We start from the raw sequence: 18,478 nt of genomic DNA, 5'->3' as shown, positions 1-18,478 counted from the left end.
GGGGTTTCATCGTGGTTTCACATGGAGGTGTCTTTCTGTGCTGTGGCTCCAGACCATGCGGGAGTGCACCTCTCGCCACCCCAAGCTTTGGCTCAGCTGCTGGAAAGAAAAGCCCTCTGGCTCGCCCAACTGCATCACCAGGCTGCACCAGCAGCCCTCTAGCCCGTCCAACCACAGGTTCAGCAATGGGTAGAGCTGCTCCTCGTCCTTGTGGGGTATCACCAGGAGTGGGAAAACCTCTGGCTCTTCCCACACTAGGCCCTTCTGTAGAGAGCAGCAGCCCTCTACTTCGTCCTACAGCCGGCTCCTGAGGCTGCAGTGCTCTTCCACGTCCCAACCAAGGAACTCCGGTCATACTGCTGAGATCAGGAGGCGCGTTTGGATCCATTCGGCCAACAGCTGATACAACAAATTGACAGGACATTGGGTTAACTTCAGGGAGGAACCCAGGCATAATGTCATTAATCGGATGCTACCAAATGAAATGATACATGGCAAGGTCAGTCTATATCAGGTCACATGACTGCTTAGTAGAGACAAAAATGGAAACAGACTTTGAAATGTATGATGCTGAACGCCTGCATCAGCTGCTGTTGGTCTATGCAATGTACTCTCTTTACTTACAGTGTCGATGCTAGTGAGAGCAGTGACAGAAGAGAGCAGGCTAATTTGAAATCAATAAAACATGCTTTAATCAATTTATTGTGTCAGGTTATTGAATGTTCTAGTAGTAACCCCTGTTCTAAGCGGGATAATGTAGAGTGAGCAGGTTCCTATGGAGAAATAAACCCGACAGGATGAATATAATATAATATAAAACAAGTACCAACTTAGCTATGCTTCATTCTTATGTAAGTTTACTGCTATAAACGGTCGGTTTGAACGCGCGGCCCGAGCGGACACCAGCACACGCAGCTCTTGCGGTCGGCGACGTCACGCAGCTGGACCACGGCTATGCCGACCACCCGGTCCGCCCGGCCAAAACAGTAGTCCTTCACCGTCACCTGGAGCTCATAGCAGTCTGGGGACCCCTTGCCCAGCACACTGCAGAGCAGAGGAGGAAATAAAATCTAGTACACTGCGTCTTCACACATCTGGAGCTCATTTAAAGGTATAAGAGTTCAGATTTCAAACTCACAACTGGAAGGCCTCGTTGAACTTTGCCATCCAGCTGTTGTTCTTGGACTTTGTGGTGAACTTGCCCTTCTTGTCGGCCAGGAAGGGACCAACCATGGAGAGTTCAACGAAAGGCCGGAATATCCCCGATGTCTGCCACTTCATGTCGTTCGCTGCGATGACTGGATGGAGAGAAACCAGGGGAGAGAGGGACGGAGATTCAGACGTTTTTAATATTCTCGTCGAATAGATTTTGTTTGTGCCCAATTCACACGACTCTTTGTCTGTTTTAACATTCAAAGGACCTGCAGTGACAAAGAGGAAATACTTCTTCCATTGCTTCCCTTTTTAAAGGACCATATTGGAGGTTTTACATGTTTTACAGTGTAAAACTATAAAGTGACAATCTGTTTCAGTTCATTTCAGAAAGGTATGAAAGTTAGGTTGCTAAGCCCTGAGACTAACTGAGACATTATCAACACCACATCAAGTCACCTCTATAAATCATATATTTAATATCCTTGTTGGTGCTGAATGTGAGTGAGTCGCCTCTGAGCTTGGAAAATGTTCCCTGAGGTAAGATAGTCTTGTGAATTTGTTTTGTTGCTCCTGGTGTAGTTGTTGTCAGGTATGAATTTTTAAATCTTTACTTTTTAATTCAAGAGTAAAGATTTAAAGAAGACAGAGGTTAGGTGTGCAGCAGTGTGCAGTATTTTGGAGTCTCACCTCTGACGTTGACTTTGCGTTCCTTCCCGAGCATCATGTCGATCTGCAGAACGGCCTCTCCGATGGGCTTCTCTATCCCCCAGCCTGCAGAACAGGCACATTAATATGATTGGCAACATCTTAAAGCTCACTCCCAAGTTTTTAATCTTACCTCAATGTTATGGCTGCTGCATTGATCCACTTTCTTATCTTACATTTCAGCTTTGGGCAAACTTGTTAAAAACTCCATTTACTTAGTAAAGAGGGTGATGATGCTAATTTGAAAAGTTAGCAACATTAAAGACACCCCACCATATCGCACACTTGTATAGTTGGTTTCTGATGAAATGATCATTTTCTAATTTACAGCATCATTTAAAAAGCGCACCAACACACAGCATGAAGCATGTGCTTTGCTGCACCAGGGATGACGAGGAAATGATGAGAAAATATGCACGATTTTTCACCCTTTTAAAAATGGTGGCGTACAAAGCCTTGTCACTGAAAACTCTGCAGCTGGAAACGATTAAGAAACGGTTCTACAGTATAATCAGTTACACACCTGATTTTATGAAGAAGTAAACATGCTAAATATAAAAACACAGTGCCTTGGCAGTTAAAGCTCAAAAAAGTTCTCAGAAAGCCCTTCAGTGTAATTTCATGAACCTCTAATATTTAGGTGTCTATTCTTCTATAAGGAACCCTGAGAAGAAGCTCAGTGGTTCCCAGTGGAACCCAAGAAACCCCTCATTTCCGGGTGTGGTGGACTTACCCCTGTCAGGTCGAATCTTCTCATTGCCAGTGATTCTGATGCCCATCCCATCATGCACTGAGAGGAGAGGGACGAGAACAGAGGTTTAGGAAACTTATCAAAGAATTTGAAGCACATGAGGGACATCTGGAAAACCTCTGTGCTGCATTTACTGTATACGCAGTGTGTGTGTTTGTGCTCATAAATCCATCTTGATCATAATTCCATAATAATATGAATAAATTTAACACACCAATGATCTCTCATCGATACATCTACACTGACTGTGAACTTCAGCAACAGCCTCCTTCTTTAATTGACTGAAGAAACACATTTCAGAGACTTCTACTCTGTGAGCAGCTCTAGAACAGCAGTTTGTGGTTCAGCTCAACAGTCACTGATGAGGGAGAGGAACACGTCCTGGATTTACTTTCTACCTTGAAATTTTACCCAGTCTTTAAACTGCCGGCTTTATGCAACCTCCTGCATGATGCATTAACAGGCAGCCACCAGCGACTATTGAGGCCGATGTACGAATGTTTTAAGTTGCAGTTCTTCTAACAGCCACTAATACAGATGCTGAACAACTTTGATGTCACCAGGAAAATGTAAAAGTGTAAAAGTCTTTGGTTTTGGCTACTTGACATTGGAGCAGTAGAATAAAATAACATAATAGAATAAAACAATAAGGGCATTATAATGTCAGACGTATAGTAATATAAATAATACAAATAAATAAAATAAAAATAAAGTAAAAATAAAGCACTGTTAAATGTGCAAATTCTCATATGTCAGACAGACAGGGAACAGGCCTTTAGTGTCTGTTGTTGATGAGTCTGTGTATAGATGTCTTATCAGCTGTGCTGCAATAATTTGTTCCAGTAATAAGATACAGTGGTATGAAAAAGTATCTGAACCTTTTGGAATTTCTCACATTTCTGCATAAAATCACCATCAAATGTGATCTGATCTTTGTCAAAATCACACAGATGAAAAAACAGTGTCTGCTTTAACTAAAACCACCCAAACATTCATAGGTTTTCATATTTTAATGAGGATAGCATGCAAACAATGACAGAAGGGGGAGGAATTAGTAACTGAACCATCACATTTAATAGTTTGTGCCCCCCCCCCCTTTGGCAGCAATAACTTCAACCAGACGCTTCCTGTAGCTGCAGATCAGTCTGGCACATCGATCAGGACTAATCTTGGCCCATTCTTCTTTACAAAACTGCTGTAGCTCAGTCAGATTCCTGGGATGTCTGGCATGAATCGCTGTCTTGAGGTCATGCCACAGCATCTCAATGGGGTTCAAGTCTGGACTTTCACTTGGCCACTCCAGAACGTGTATTTTGTTCTTCTGAAACCGTTCTGAAGTTGATTTACTTCTGTGTTTTGGATCATTGTCTTGTTGCAGCATCCATCCTCTTTTTAGCTTCGACTGTCTGACAGACAGCTCAGGTTTTCCTGCAAAACATCCTGATAAACTTTTGAATTCATTTTTCCATTAATGATTGCAAGTTGTCCAGGCCCTGAGGCAGCAAAACAGCCCCAAACCATGATGCACCCTCCACCATGCTTCACGGTGGGGATGAGATGTTGATGTTGGTGAGCTGTTCCATTTTTCCTCCACACATGACGTTGTGTGTTCCTCCCAAACAATTCAACTTTGGTTTCATCAGTCCACAAAATATTTTGCCAAAACTTCTGTGGAGTGTCCAAGTGCCTTTTTGCGAACATTAAACGAGCAACGATGTTTTTTTTAGACAGCTGTGGCTTCCTCTGTGGAGTCCTCCCATGAACACCATTCTTGGCCATTGTTTTACATATAGTTGATGTGTGCACAGAGATATTGGACTGTCCCAGTGATTTCTGTAAGTCTTCAGCAGACACATAGGGTTCTTTTTTACCTCTCTGAGTATTCTGCGTTGAACTCTTGGCGTCATCTTTGGTGGACAGCCACTCCTTGGGAGAGAAGAGAGATTCAAGAGTCTTTATTGTCATTGCGCATGTCAATAAAATTTTCATTGCAACCCCCATGTTAGGAACAGATGGTAAGAAAGATAAGAAGACTAGAAAGAATAAAATTAAGATACTACAATAAAATAAAATAAAATAAACCAACATGCAATAAAAAAAATTGGAAAGCAATTAAAAATATAACAGAATGAAAATATACTAAGGCAATAAAATATACTAAACAATAAAATATGGAAGTGAAATGTGCAAACAGAATAAAATATACAAGCAGAATAAAATATACACGGTGAAATGTACCAACAGAATAAAATATACCAGTGGACAATAAAATATGCCAATGAAAATGAAATGTGCCAATATACTAAAATGAATATAATTAGTTAAGTATATGTGTGGACCTAAAAGTTAAGTACACAGAAGGTGCAGGTGGAGGTAGAGGTGTAGGTGTAGGTGTAAAGTGCGGTGTGCAGTGGTTCACAGTTCTCACAGTCTCTCACTGCAGTGAGGGGCTGCTGGGGGTGATAGCTCTAACAGCTCTGGGGAAGAAGCTGTCCCTCAGTCTGTTAGTGGTGGTGCGGATGTTCCTGTACCGCTTTCCTGATGGAAGCTCTACAAACAGTCTGTGGCCTGGATGGCTGGGGTCCGTGGCGATGGATCTTGCCCTCTTCCTGACCCGGCCTTCATATGTAGAGTCTAGGTCAGGAAGGGGGCAGCCCACGATGCCCTGTGCAGTTTTAACCACCCGTGCCAGTTGTTTCCTCTCCTGTGCCGTACAGCTGCCGTACCACACTGTCACACTAAGACAGAGGATGCTTTCAATTGTGGCCCTGTAGAAGTTAACGAGCAACTGAGAGGAGAGTCCAGCTCGTTTCAGTTTCCTGAGGAAGAAGAGCCTTTGTTGTGCCTTCTTCACCAGGCGGGAGGTGTTCATGGACCAGGAGAGGTCAGATGTGATGTGGAAGCCCAGGAACCTGATGTTGTCCACACGCTCCACCACTTCTCCGTCCATGAGCAGGGGGGCGTGATCCGTCTTCCTGGACCTCCTGAATCCACAATGACCTCCTTGGTCTTCCCTGTGTTCAGCACCAGGTTGTTGGCTGAACACCACTGGGTGAGCTGGCGTATCTCCTCTCTGTAGTGGGTCTCGTTATCTGAGATGAGACCCACTACTGTAGTGTCGTCCGCAAACTTAACGACTGTGTTGGTGGGGTGTATGGCAGCACAGTCACATGGTGAAGAGGGCTGGGCTGAGCACACAACCCTGTGGCGTGCCCGTGTTGAGGACCAGAGGGGATGATGTGATGTTCCCTATTCTCACCACCTGAGGTCTGTTGGTGAGAAAGTCTCTGATCCAGTGGCACAGAGACGCAGGCAGACCCACTGCGTGTAGCTTCAGCGCCAGCTTGTCTGGGATGACGGTGTTAAAAGCTGAGCTAAAGTCTACAAATAGCATCCTGACGTAGGTGTTGGGCTGCTGCAGGTGGGTCAGGGCTGTGTGCAGGGTGATGGAGACAGCATCCTCTGTGGACCGATTCCCTCTGTAGGCGAACTGAAGGCTGTCTAGGTCCGAGGGGATGAAGTCTCTGATGTACCTGAGAATAATCCGCTCAAAGCACTTCATGATTACCGGGGTCAGAGCAACAGGCCGGTAGTCATTCAGGCAGGTGATGGATGTCTTCTTCGGTACCGGAATGATGGTGGAGGACTTGAGGCACTCAGGAACCATAGACAGCTGCAGGGACAGGTTGAAAATGTCCAGGAACACTCCTGCTAGCTGGTCAGCCCATGTCCTCAAAGTCTTGCCAAACTCTCTCCATTTGTAGACAACTTCTCTGACTGTCGAGTGATGAACATCCAGACTTTTAGAGATGGTTTTGTATCCTTTCCCAGCTTTATACAAATCAACAATTCTTGATCGCAAGTCTTCAGACAGCTCTTTTGAGCGAGCCATGGTGCACATCAGACAATGCTTCTCATCAAGACAATTCTTACCAGGTGTGTGTTTTATAGTGGGCAGGGCAGCTTTAAGCCACGCATCAGTGATTGGGCACACACCTGACTTAAATTGTTTGGTAAAAATTGGTTTCAATTGCTTTTTAAGTCTCCTTAGGCAGAGGGTTCAGTTACTTATTTCTCCCCCTTCTGTCATTCTTTGCATGCTATCCTCATTAAAATATGAAAACCTATAAATGTTTGGGTGGTTTTAGTTAAAGCAGACACTGTTTTTTCATCTGTGTGATTTTGACAAAGATCAGATCACATTTAATGGTGATTTTATGCAGAAATGTGAGAAATTCCAAAAGGTTCAGATACTTTTTCATACCACTGTACGATGGCATAAACATACAAGAGGCTTTGCCCCTCGCCCTGCGTGTTACCTTGAGATTAGACAGTCCTTTAGCTGCTGTGAGGAGCTGGGCCCCCTGCAGAGAGGAGGAGAGAGGGAGCGGTGGATAAAGAGGGATTATACTGAGACTTCATGTCATATTGTCAAGCTTACACATGCATACATACATACATCACAATTCTCTGCGCAGGAGACAAAATGCAGCATTTCAACACGATTCACATATTCACAGAAGAAAATCAAACTAGAACAAACTCATGTAAATAAAGATCAGTACGTTTTGCACAACAGAAATGCACCACGCACAACATCTACCACTAGATGGCAGCAGAGCACAGCTGCTGATCTTATTGGAGCTGAGAGACAAGTCACTGCAACAATCCAATATCCACAATCCAGTACAATGTGCACAACATATATTTGCAGATTTTCTACCATACCACCCATTCAATTCAGTGTGCTATTATAATCAACCAGCAGATTTTGTTGAGATTAATAATTTGTGACAGTAAACATTGTGCTCACTTTGTCAAAACTATGTTTTTGTACTGTGGAAGTCACAAGCTGCTTTGGTGCATTTTGGAAAAACTTGTTTGCTGCCACCACTAAATTCATGAGCTTTGCTGTTGAAAGACACGACAAACAACACGCAGACATGAATAATGACGGTGAATATGATTGTTTGAGTCACTTCATGTGCTGCAAACTGTTGCTGTTCGGCTATTTTGGCAGCTGACGTCAAAACAGTCCCTGACTCTCCATTACTACATGACAAACTCATAACTTTAAAGGAGACATTAAAGGAAATCAATATAAAAAAATTACAAGATTTAATAAAGTGGTTGGCAATAATAAGTGTAGTGTATGTCATTTGTGCTTAATGAAGAGAACGCACATCCTTTAATAACTGTGTGTTTGCTTGTGTCCTCTCTGTGAGAGTTTTCAGACATTATGATTGACAGTTTGCAGTAGGGGACATTTTGTCTGGCCCTCACTTGTCCAAAAGGTTGAACAAAGGTTAAGAATTTTCAAGTTTAAAGGGCAACTCCAGCACTTTTACACATCAAGTGAGTTTACAGGGAAAAAAAGAAACCACTCCTCATCTCTGACTGAGGTCAGAAACGTGAGGCTACATTAGCCACTACTAGCATACCACACCCAACTCTCCAACCAAACTGTCCATGGCTGGGTTGCATCCTGGGTGAAGTAGGTGCCCCTTTTTGACAAGGAAGAAGAATGTGTGAAATAATAAGGATGATATCGCTGGTTCCGCTGCATTGATTTGAACCCTTTTTTTAAAAAAGCTGTGCATATTGAGTCCGACAGTTTTACAGGAGCTTCAGATCGGTGTAGTGCTCTTTTATGGTTAGAATTAGGTGTAGCTCAGGCTCATGGTTGAGGTAAGGCAGGTAGGTGTGATGCTGAGGGTTGTACTTACCATGCTGCCGTTGCTCTGAGGCAGGACGATGGTCTTCTCCAGGCTGCTCAGGACAATCCTCCACAAATCCTTCAGGATCCTCTTCAGCACCGTCTTCTCACAGATGTCCGCAAAGATACTGAGACTGGATCACACACAAACACCAAAAATGTGATCTAAAACCTGCTGAGTCAGTGTTCCACCAGTCCTTCCATAATGCGCTTCTTCTTTTTAATTAGTCTCCTAAGTGCTGTACAAAAGAGTGAACATGATGACATTATAAGGGTTATGTACATTGAACACAATGAAATAGGCTTTTTATGCCAGATTTTAATATGTTAGAGGGATGTAAAATCTGTGTACATGTACCGTATGTATTCTGAATGTTTGATGTGTGTGTCAGATGTTATTTAATAGATGTTGTTAATTAAAGAAAAATAACATTTTTTTTATGATGTGCTTTCTCTTGGATATCACACTATAGTAGCCTCATACATTCAGATATATATTAAAAAAAAACGTTACAGCCACACTGGTACAGTCGTCCGCCGGCAGCTTACAACAGGAGCCACTGTGCCATGCTATGACTTACTTCCCATCCAGGAGCTCCATGAGGGGCCTCAGTATGGCGTCAGCATCTGCCTCTGCGGTGTTGTGGTTGGGTGGGCCATTGATCTGGTAGAGGATCTCAGCCATCTGACGCATGCAGCCGTTAATACGAGTCTGGAAACTGGAGGGAGAGGAGACAGAGACAAACTTCCGCATGGCTGGTGGAGGCTTGTTCATACATGTTGGAATACTGTATGTGTGTGCACCTGTGTGTGTATGTGTGTGTTTGTGTTACCTGCTGGCAAATATGGTGCTGAAGTATTTGAGGATGGTGTTGAGCCTCACCTGCAGCGCATTGAGGATGTCAGCTGCCTCTGTATCCAGCTACAACACATACACAAATCAACAGGAGGAGAAAACCATTCCTATTAAAACAAACACCCAAAAATATGTAAATACAGCTCAGAACGAGCACTGATTTGATTTTAATGTGGGAGCAGTCAGCCAAAATAAAACATTTACAGTTCTATTTTATCTCACATGCGAGGTCCTTCACCTATACAGCATTTGCACAATCCTGTGAATATGTCACCTTTCATATGAACAAGAAAAAGAAAGTTTGCCCATATTAATATTGAAAAAAATACTGAAAACTGTGACGTGTAGGGTGCAGAGAGACACAGGAGCGGAAACAGAGAAAGTTAACAATGATTTATTCACTCAGAAAACAGTCAATATAAGCACACGAGGCAGGAGGTCCACAAACAAAACTCAACACGGAGGTCCAGGGAGTGCTGGGCTGTGCGGGCACGGGAGGCACTGAAAAACAAGAGAGAGGAGACCCAAAATTACTCCACATGAAAATGTACAACACAGCGAACAAGCAAGTTTTAGAGCCGACTGGTACCACGATATGACGGTGGATACTCTGGCGTCGAGGAGCGTCTCAGCAGGCTAGAAATAGGCGTCCTGATTACGGAAGTGATTTCAGGTGTGTCCAATCACTCCTCAACGCCGCAGGGGGGAAGGGTGCCTCCAGAGACAAAGAAAGTTAGCCGCACACACAACAACACAGGGAGTGGACCTTAAAAATAAGTGCACCGGAAATACAAACCACAACAGCTGCCTCCCTTTAGCTGGCTTCTGTCCACTCTTTTTGTTATTTTGGAATTAGTGTTTCAAAAAGAACCCATCTTACTGTTTCATAAAATTTTAAGTTGTTCAGAGAGTAGTTATATTTTGTTCAGATATATGTATGTATATATGTTCATCATTGCCCCCCCATATGGATGTATGTATGTATAGTTAAATGTAAACGTTTGTGCTCTTTCTTCAGAAAACCCACCTGTCACATCTGGTTATTATAAACACAGATGTTTAAAATACATATTTTAATATGCATCATCACAATAACAGTGTTACCTACATTGGTAGCAGTAAATCTAATAAAATCATCAGAAAAATACATCCGTTGGTTTGGTGCTTATCTATGTCCTAAACATAAAAGGAGTAAACATTTCTACTCATCACATTAAATATGTTGTTTTTGATGCATATTTGTCTTCCAAATGCATTAGTGCGTGTGAATGGGTATATAAAGCGTATTAACTTAAATAACTTTGTAAAAAGGCACTTTATAAAGTTCGGTCCATTTCCTTGCATAAGTTTTGGGGCAGATCTGCCTTATCCAATATGGCGGACGCGCTGACGCATCGCAGCAACGGGCCAACCCGCTTGATGAGGCGTCTACATTTTATATGTCTATGGTCTCGCCTCATACCTTTCCTCTTCTTACCCTCGGCCCTCGGCTGTAATTAGTCCAGCCCAGAGTCAATCATTAATAATGGCGTGTGTGGGAAATCTGTCAGCAAAACACACCAAAGCAAGCTTTATTTTAGCCTTTGGAACAAACTCAGTTTCAATCTAAACCACCCCCAAAAAACATGTCTCCATAACATCATCATAACTCAGAGCAGTCGTGCATGCCTGTCAACACTGGGACGCCCTGGGATCACAGCCCTTACATTTAGTCAAGGGTGCACACAGTGAATACTGAAATCACCAGCAGGCAACCACTTGCATTAAAATATCAAAACAACAAGGAGTGGGTTCACGACTTCCTGCATCAAGTAAGTGACTATACAGTCAGGCGGTCAGAATCAGAGACCTGGTTAAATGAAACGCTGCCAACATCCCTGCATGATATACATGAAAACACACAAGGATAAGATGAGATGAGATAAGATAAGACTTTATTCATCCCCAGCCAGGGAAATTTGAGTGTTACAGGCAGCAGGCAATAGCTGCAGGAATAACAACTTCCTGCATCAAGTAAGTGACTACAGTCAGGCTGCACTTGGCCGCCTATGTCACCAGCTGACTTATGATATCATCAGGGAGTAAATACCATAACAAGTAGGTTCCAAAGGTTAAATGATATTTAATTTGCATCTGCACTGTTTGCCAAATTATAGCCTAACTTTGCCCAAGCTTTTAATTTTTGAATGCATGAATATGCCGCAGCTCTATGTGGTGAGACTCTGCTGGTTTGAGCGGTGCTGTACTTGGTCTTTCTCTCTCGCTCCCTCTTGTCAGCCATGGTGCCGTGGTGTTCAAGCAGACGCCGTCGACCACCGTTTGCAATTTAATAAAAGAAAATTGTAAGAGTTCTCCAGTTTGTTGCAAAGTCCAGTTCTTCAGTTCCAGGTTCAGTTAGCACACTGTCATCACAAATGACTTACGAGTTCCATAGAATACAGAGCATCTTTAACGAGCTTGCCGGGCGCCTGTGGTGGCAGCCATCTTCCTTAGCGGAAGTAGGACAACGTCTGCGCAGATTACATGTTAGTCACACGTTTGAGATGACTGTGATTGGCAGACGGATTCGACCAATCGCGGATAAGAATATATGAACATTTCATTGGTCTAAATGTGTGTCTGTAAAGCGATTTTGGCAGAATGAGGCAATAAGACATTCTATCTGTGGAGTGAAGGGCGGGTCCAATTGTAGTATAAAGCACTGAGTTCAGCCGTGTTGTGCACGCACATACAGAACAGTGAAGTCATTTTTCGGAAGGTCTATCCTACTTTCTGACAAGAAAATGAGGGAAATTGTGCATCTTCAGGCCGGTCAATGTGGAAACCAGATTGGTGCCAAGGTTAGTAAAATTATATGTGCCTTTTCAGAACTAAATCAATTCACTTTATTCAGAAACATCGTGTTTTCTGCTCTTGGAGCCGGTGCTTTGCGGCCGTAACGTTAACGTATGCGTCCCAGAAACCACACCCTGGGAATATCAATGTGTGTCCTACTTAAGAAAAATAACCCTTTAACGTTTGATCTAAATCTAATGACTTTTGGGGTTATATTTTGGACCGTAATGCGTCGAAGTATAGTTGAATAAAAACGATTAATCACATTTTGTCTTAAGATTTAACTAATGAAATAAGGCAGTCCGTCTGTAGTAGTATTAAACATGTTGAAACGATTAGGTATCAGTTTGAAGTTAACGTTGGGCGAGATTTATGTTAACGAAATACTTCACATCACCATTGTTCCTCCGGCAAACGCTACTGCAATGCGGAAAAAAAGGAAATGAAAAACGCCATTGCCATCAGGGCAAAAAAAGCCACAGTAAGCCTGTAACGTGATGTTAACGGAGCAATATGAAAGTGTTGGTTAACGAAATGTTTCAACTTTTTTTTTCCAAGGTAAATATAAACGGTTTTGTAACTGTTCCCGGTTCTCGTTGAGGCCTACTTGGCAATGGTTTCTGAACAGCCCCGGCTGTTGCCTGGAGTAGGCGGTTTTAGCCGTTAAAATTCATAACCCATGAGTCGCAGCCAATAGGGGTCAGGCCGCGTGCGCCGAAGTCACCACGGCGGGAAACTGAGATTCAAATGTTCATGAATCACTTTTTACATGAAACGGTAAATGCCTAACTACAGCTTTGTCCATGACTGGATGCATGTTGTTTAGTAATCACTAAAATGAGTTTGCATATTTTAATATTTCTAATTTCCTGCAGTTTTGGGAGGTGGTCAGCGATGAGCACGGTATTGACCCAACTGGTACATACCATGGTGACAGTGACCTGCAGCTGGACAGGATCAATGTCTACTATAATGAAGCCTCAGGTAAGTCTAAAGCTGCTGTTTTCTTTTCCATAAGCTGCTGAGTCGGTCCACCAGCTTGTAGAAAACACAGATGAGACCTTCTGCATCGACAATGAGGCCCTGTACGACATCTGTTTCCGCACCCTTAAACTCCCAACCCCAACATACGGTGACCTCAACCACTTGGTCTCTGCCACCATGAGCGGTGTCACTACCTGCCTCAGGTTCCCTGGACAGCTCAACGCTGACCTGCGGAAGCTGGCCGTAAACATGGTGCCATTTCCCCGTCTGCACTTCTTCATGCCAGGCTTTGCTCCCCTCACAAGCAGAGGCAGCCAGCAGTACAGATCCCTCACTGTGGCCGAGCTCACCCAGCAGATGTTCGATGCCAAGAACATGATGGCTGCCTGCGACCCACGTCACGGCCGCTACCTGACGGTGGTCGCCATCTTCCGTGGCCGCATGTCCATGAAGGAGGTGGACGAGCAGATGCTGAATGTGCAGAATAAGAACAGCAGCTACTTCGTTGAATGGATCCCCAACAACGTCAAGACCGCCGTCTGCGACATTCCTCCCCGTGGCCTCAAAATGGCTGCCACCTTCATCGGCAACAGCACAGCCATCCAGGAGCTGTTCAAGCGCATCTCTGAGCAGTTCACAGCTATGTTCAGGCGCAAAGCTTTCCTCCACTGGTACACCGGCGAGGGTATGGATGAGATGGAGTTCACCGAGGCAGAGAGCAACATGAACGACCTGGTGTCCGAGTACCAGCAGTACCAAGATGCCACTGCAGAGGAGGAGGGAGAGTTTGAGGAGGAGGGCGAGGAGGAGCTGGCCTAAACTGGATTTTTTTTTTTTTTTTTTTTGGTCAAAGTTCTGTCAATGAAACGTTAAATCTTTCCATTTTTCCTGTTCAGTCTGTTGATATTCATAAAAGTTCCATCACATACTGTGATTGATGCATGTAAACAACACACACATACGCACACACACAACACACAAAATACATTCTCTCTAAGTCCAATTTATGGTTCAGACAAAACACATTAGTTTATAAGACATGGATAATATTATTACTCATTTGATCACTATAGGAAATATAATTAGTGAATTTAAACCGTTTTACATTGTAAGATAAAAGGTCTGTGGAGCAAAAAAAATAAATAAATGGAAACAGTGTTTCCATGGATATGAATACATACTAAGTTAGCTATGAGGTGTAAAACAATTTTGGATGATAACTAGTGTTTTTAATAATTTTCAGGCTAAGTTAAATAACGGGTCAAGTATAGCATGAAACAAACCACAAATGTTCATGTCAGTCTGCTCTGTAATCCAGGCTGGCATGGACCTCGGCAAATTACTGTATAATCCCAGAAGTTTATATACTACAGCACAAACACTACTGCCTCATTCTTGCCAGTGTGTGACTATTGGAATGGCTGAAATACACTACATCACAGGATAGCACAAGATGGAACATCTGTTATTACCAGAACATCAGATATGATACGAATTATACTGATTTGTATGGGTTATTCACCGACACATTATACAGAAAATAGTCACTGCGTAATACCTCAACCAGCAGTTCAATATGGTTGATCAGTCGTTGAATTTCTAGTTGTGGTCACTAGGTGGCAGTGTTGGCTAAGCAGCCATTCTTTTCCACAAGAAGTAGGTGAGGATGCTCATGGCAAGAGCCAGCAGTGTCCAACAGCACACTTTCTTCACCTGGTCTTCCAAGCCCTGCTTCTCTCCAAAGCGTGACACGAAACCGCTCTGTCAGAAACAAATCAGTAGATGAAAGTTTCATTTGAAATTATACATTTCAGTACAATATAATTTGACAATAGGATGTCTTATACAAAGGGCACATCATTAAGAGCCAATGAAATGCAGGAAGAGAGCATTCATATATCATTTAGAAGAGAATAGCAACATTTGATGGCAATTTAATTGATTTGAATTATTTTTAATGTAAATTGTTATGTTTTTTTTGTTGTTGTTTGTTACAGAAATTGAAGGAGGGTTTTTTGTTTGTTTTGTTTGGAATTTCGTCAAAATAGTGTGCAGTTTTAATACAACTTAAAAGTCACTAGAGGCCAGCATTTTAATGGCATGGTGTTTGCAAAGAGGAGGTTGATGTGCAGCTTAGATTAGTAGTCATGTAACACTGGCAAGTACCTCTAAGAACCCAAAGGTTCTTTAGCTGGTGGTCATTGTATAATTGAAAATTATTTTGAGAATATTGATCATTGAAGTAGCTGCAATAAAAACTGAAATGACAGCAGCCATCATGCTTAACTCATTGGAAGGGACCTATGTCAATTATTATAAGCTTTTTTGCTTTGCTTTAATACAAATGAATACATATTCAAAACATGCACACGTGGGACTAAAAGTCAGGATATCATGGCCTCTGCTGCTTCAATTTGAACTTTTTTTTTACTCTGTAACATGTCCATGATGTTTATGCACTATTAAATCACTGCAGAGCCCCTGAAAGGAACTGGATTTCCACTGTTGGCATGATGGAGCAGGGTTTCAGGAGTATGAATTACTTTAAAATCTAGCATGTATAATGGTATTGTGGTTGTACATGTTTCAAATAGGAGAGTCAGTTTGTTTTGTCTCCTCTAGATATTCACCTGTGAACACTCACCCATCCTCCCTTGTCTCTTATCTCAGGGCAGATGACCCTCTCCACGTACCCCCACACACTCAGTGGCAGGACCACCACCATGCCCCGCTCATTGCAATGCAGTGCCATCTGACCAGCCAGCACATACACTGACAGCACTGCACTCCAGGCCAGATCCCTGCGCCGTCTCCCAGGGACAGGAGGAAAGAAGTGCTCGTCCAGGACACTCATGAGCATGGAGCAGGCAGTGTTCTCCGTCACATCCTGGAAGATGCGAGGCCAGCGCCTGAAGAAGATGGGGAATCGAGTGAGGAGCTCGTCTCCGGCGTGGCGCAGGGCTGCAGTGCAGGGTGTAGGGGCGGGACCCATGGCGCCATCTGCCCCCCCCTGTGGTTACATACTCTATGTAGTCATAGGTAAAACACCACACAATATTTTTCTGGATTATATTTGATGTCACATAAGAGTAGGAATAAATTCAGTGTTTCCTGTTTGCTATTAATCAGGTCTATTATGCTCATATGTGCAGTGTTGTCACAACACTTCATGTTGGAAAGCTTTCTGCATTGTATGCTGGTAACCATACAGGCTGTAGTGAATCTGCAGTAATGCAAAGGAGGACGTCGCAGTGATAAGAATGAATGTGTTCTGTGTCTGCTTGTTTTGCCTAATGTCCACTGTCCACGTATGAGGAGCAGGGTGGCATGCTGGGTAAACATGTCCATCGTGAAAGGGTCACAGGTTTGATCACAGCAACAGACACATGTTTGTGATTGTGATTAAACTCCAGCAATGCATGCATTGAGAGGGACCTGCAACCCTCTCAATGCATGGTCAAATCTGAATGTGATCATCATCTTAATCCTGAATACGTACAGTAAAGGTGATAATGAAGTATTCCTAAGACATTTGACTGATCCCCCATCAGTGATGTGTTTGGCTGATCTAAAGTAGACTAACTTAGCTTTTGGTTCAGATAGTAAATGATACATGATGATGGTATTTTCCTGCCAATAAACTTCTATCCGTCAAACAGGATTGTAACACTGGGAAGGGTGAATGTAACAATAAAGGGTTAAATAAATAAAGTTACATTCCCAAAGTCACAAACTCCATTAACCTTTGCTTAGTTTAAACTCAAATAATGGCAAATTTGACTGGTTCCGCTCTGTGGGGTCCAGACCTGTTGGCACCACTTCCCCACCTTTAGCCTGAGATCAATCCCAGCACATCCTGCCGGCTCTGTTTGCACAGCTTGCTGCCCAACACTCGTACTAATACAATACATTACCTCAAAGCAGAACAAACTATCACAACCTGTCATAATGCCAAGTGGCTGCAGCTGGATCATCAAATAGGTGAACCTGCTGGCTCAGTGATGCTCAGGACTGGATTTCACTTGCAGCGAAGTCATGTTTCTCATATCATTATATTAGACGCACTCCAAAGATTTATTTGGGTTCTATTGATATCTGCCTGCTGAACATGGCCACATTGACTTGCCAGTGGGCCCGGGGCAAAAATAAGCTGTTTGGCCCTTATTAACCTCCTGTTCCCTCCAATGTCTGTGCAATGTGCACAGTTTCTCTGTGCTGAATTAGTCTCTGGTGAGATAAATTGATTGAAAACAAATTAATTTAGGAATATGCTAAATGTAAGCACACAACTGAAATAATAAAGGTCCTGAAACTAGATGTAGACACAGTGACCCTCTTTGAGACTGGGTGTCAAGATCCGGTAGCAGCGGCCCACCTAAAGGTGGCATCAAGCCAGTTGTTGCCTTCTTTAGTGGTGCATATTCCCAAGCACATTTTCAATTAAATGAACAGAAACACACAGACACAGAGCTCTCACGGCCCCTTGACCTTTGGACTCCACTTGAGTCAGCCACTTGAGGCTGCCTCTAAAATCCCCATAGACCTCCATATCAAAATGTCCAACTATAAAGCAGAAATAAACATGTTCACAGCCTGGAACAAAAAAAAATTGTTGATGTCATAATGATTGAATAATGAAATTGCCTGAAGTGAGAATTGACAAGTTGATGCTGTTTGTTGTTCATGGCAGCTCATCACTGGTCGTGAAGCAGCAGAAGAAGAACACATCTATCCTTCATGCAGTCATTTGTAACAATGACTTCTGAAAATCAGAGCAAAAACTGTCATTAGTGTGTGGGGGGCTTCTTCTGAAACAGTGCTGCTGATCTGAGGCTCATTCGACTCAGCTGTCAGGGTCTTCGTTACTGAGCAGGCCTCAACACTGGAAGACAGTCAAATGACACTTTAACGATGTTCACCCAGCCACAGATAGCCGTGCACACCGCTCATCTCCAAACACACGACTCACCCGCTGTCACTGAGCTGCAGTTTGATGCGCTTACGAGGGTCGAACTGCAGCACCTCCTTCAGCAGCTTTGTCAGACTGTGCAGATCCAGTCTCTCCTCCAAGTCTCTTAACATCAGCTGAGTGCCCACCTGCTCGATGTCTTCCTGAGAGCTGAGCGTGAAGCATCTGGTGTCTTCACTGTGATACCTGGTGTCATCACTCATCAAGAGACTGCAAAGAGAGGTGGTCAAGTTAGCTCACAGACAGACAGAGAGACAGACAGACACTGTAGATGTGGTGGAGTGATGGTACCTTAAGTCTCCAGAGATTCTCACACAGTTGCTCACTGTTGTGCTTTTTGAGCCACGGTTAAGCAGATGATCTGCTGGTTGACCCTGCGTCTCAATGATAAATTTCATCAGGACACCACACAGACAACATGTCACAGCTAGAAAGCATTGTTTCCCACTTCATTTTCAGAATCAGGAGGCTTTTGGAAGTCTGTAAACACTCACCAGGTCATATTCA

General features: G+C 43.3%; 2 protein-coding genes and 1 pseudogene across 3 annotated transcripts; 1 reads left to right on the top strand and 2 right to left on the bottom strand.

The window, feature by feature from the left end:
* Window positions 1-266: 266 nt before the first annotated feature.
* On the bottom strand, window positions 267-9,663 carry LOC121606132 (protein unc-13 homolog B-like). Of its 2 annotated transcripts, XM_041936302.1 has the most exons (10): window positions 9,161-9,663; window positions 8,909-9,046; window positions 8,338-8,461; window positions 6,931-6,975; window positions 4,483-4,537; window positions 2,594-2,650; window positions 1,843-1,926; window positions 1,139-1,298; window positions 827-1,044; window positions 267-399 (listed from the first exon to the last, which is right to left on the bottom strand). In XM_041936302.1, the coding sequence occupies exons 2-9, from the start codon at window positions 9,019-9,021 to the stop codon at window positions 864-866; spliced, it is 819 nt and encodes a 272-aa protein (XP_041792236.1). In that variant the 5' UTR covers window positions 9,022-9,046; window positions 9,161-9,663; the 3' UTR covers window positions 267-399; window positions 827-863. The 2 variants fall into 2 exon arrangements, with proteins under 2 accessions (XP_041792236.1, XP_041792235.1); XM_041936301.1 differs by having other exon boundaries at window positions 282-1,044.
* A 2,303-nt stretch (window positions 9,664-11,966) lies between these two features.
* Window positions 11,967-13,821, top strand: LOC121606336 (tubulin beta-1 chain-like). The gene is made up of 3 exons (XM_041936581.1): window positions 11,967-12,023; window positions 12,894-13,002; window positions 13,313-13,821. Exons 1-3 carry the CDS (start codon window positions 11,967-11,969, stop codon window positions 13,819-13,821), a joined length of 675 nt encoding a protein of 224 aa, XP_041792515.1.
* A 656-nt stretch (window positions 13,822-14,477) lies between these two features.
* On the bottom strand, window positions 14,478-18,174 carry LOC121606170 (annotated as a pseudogene).
* Between the last annotated feature and the right edge of the window lie 304 nt (window positions 18,175-18,478).

Source organism: Chelmon rostratus, chromosome 5 (assembly GCF_017976325.1).
Source record: "Chelmon rostratus isolate fCheRos1 chromosome 5, fCheRos1.pri, whole genome shotgun sequence".
NCBI classification, from domain to species: Eukaryota; Metazoa; Chordata; class Actinopteri; order Chaetodontiformes; family Chaetodontidae; genus Chelmon; species Chelmon rostratus.
This window is presented reverse-complemented; position numbering and strand designations above follow the sequence as displayed.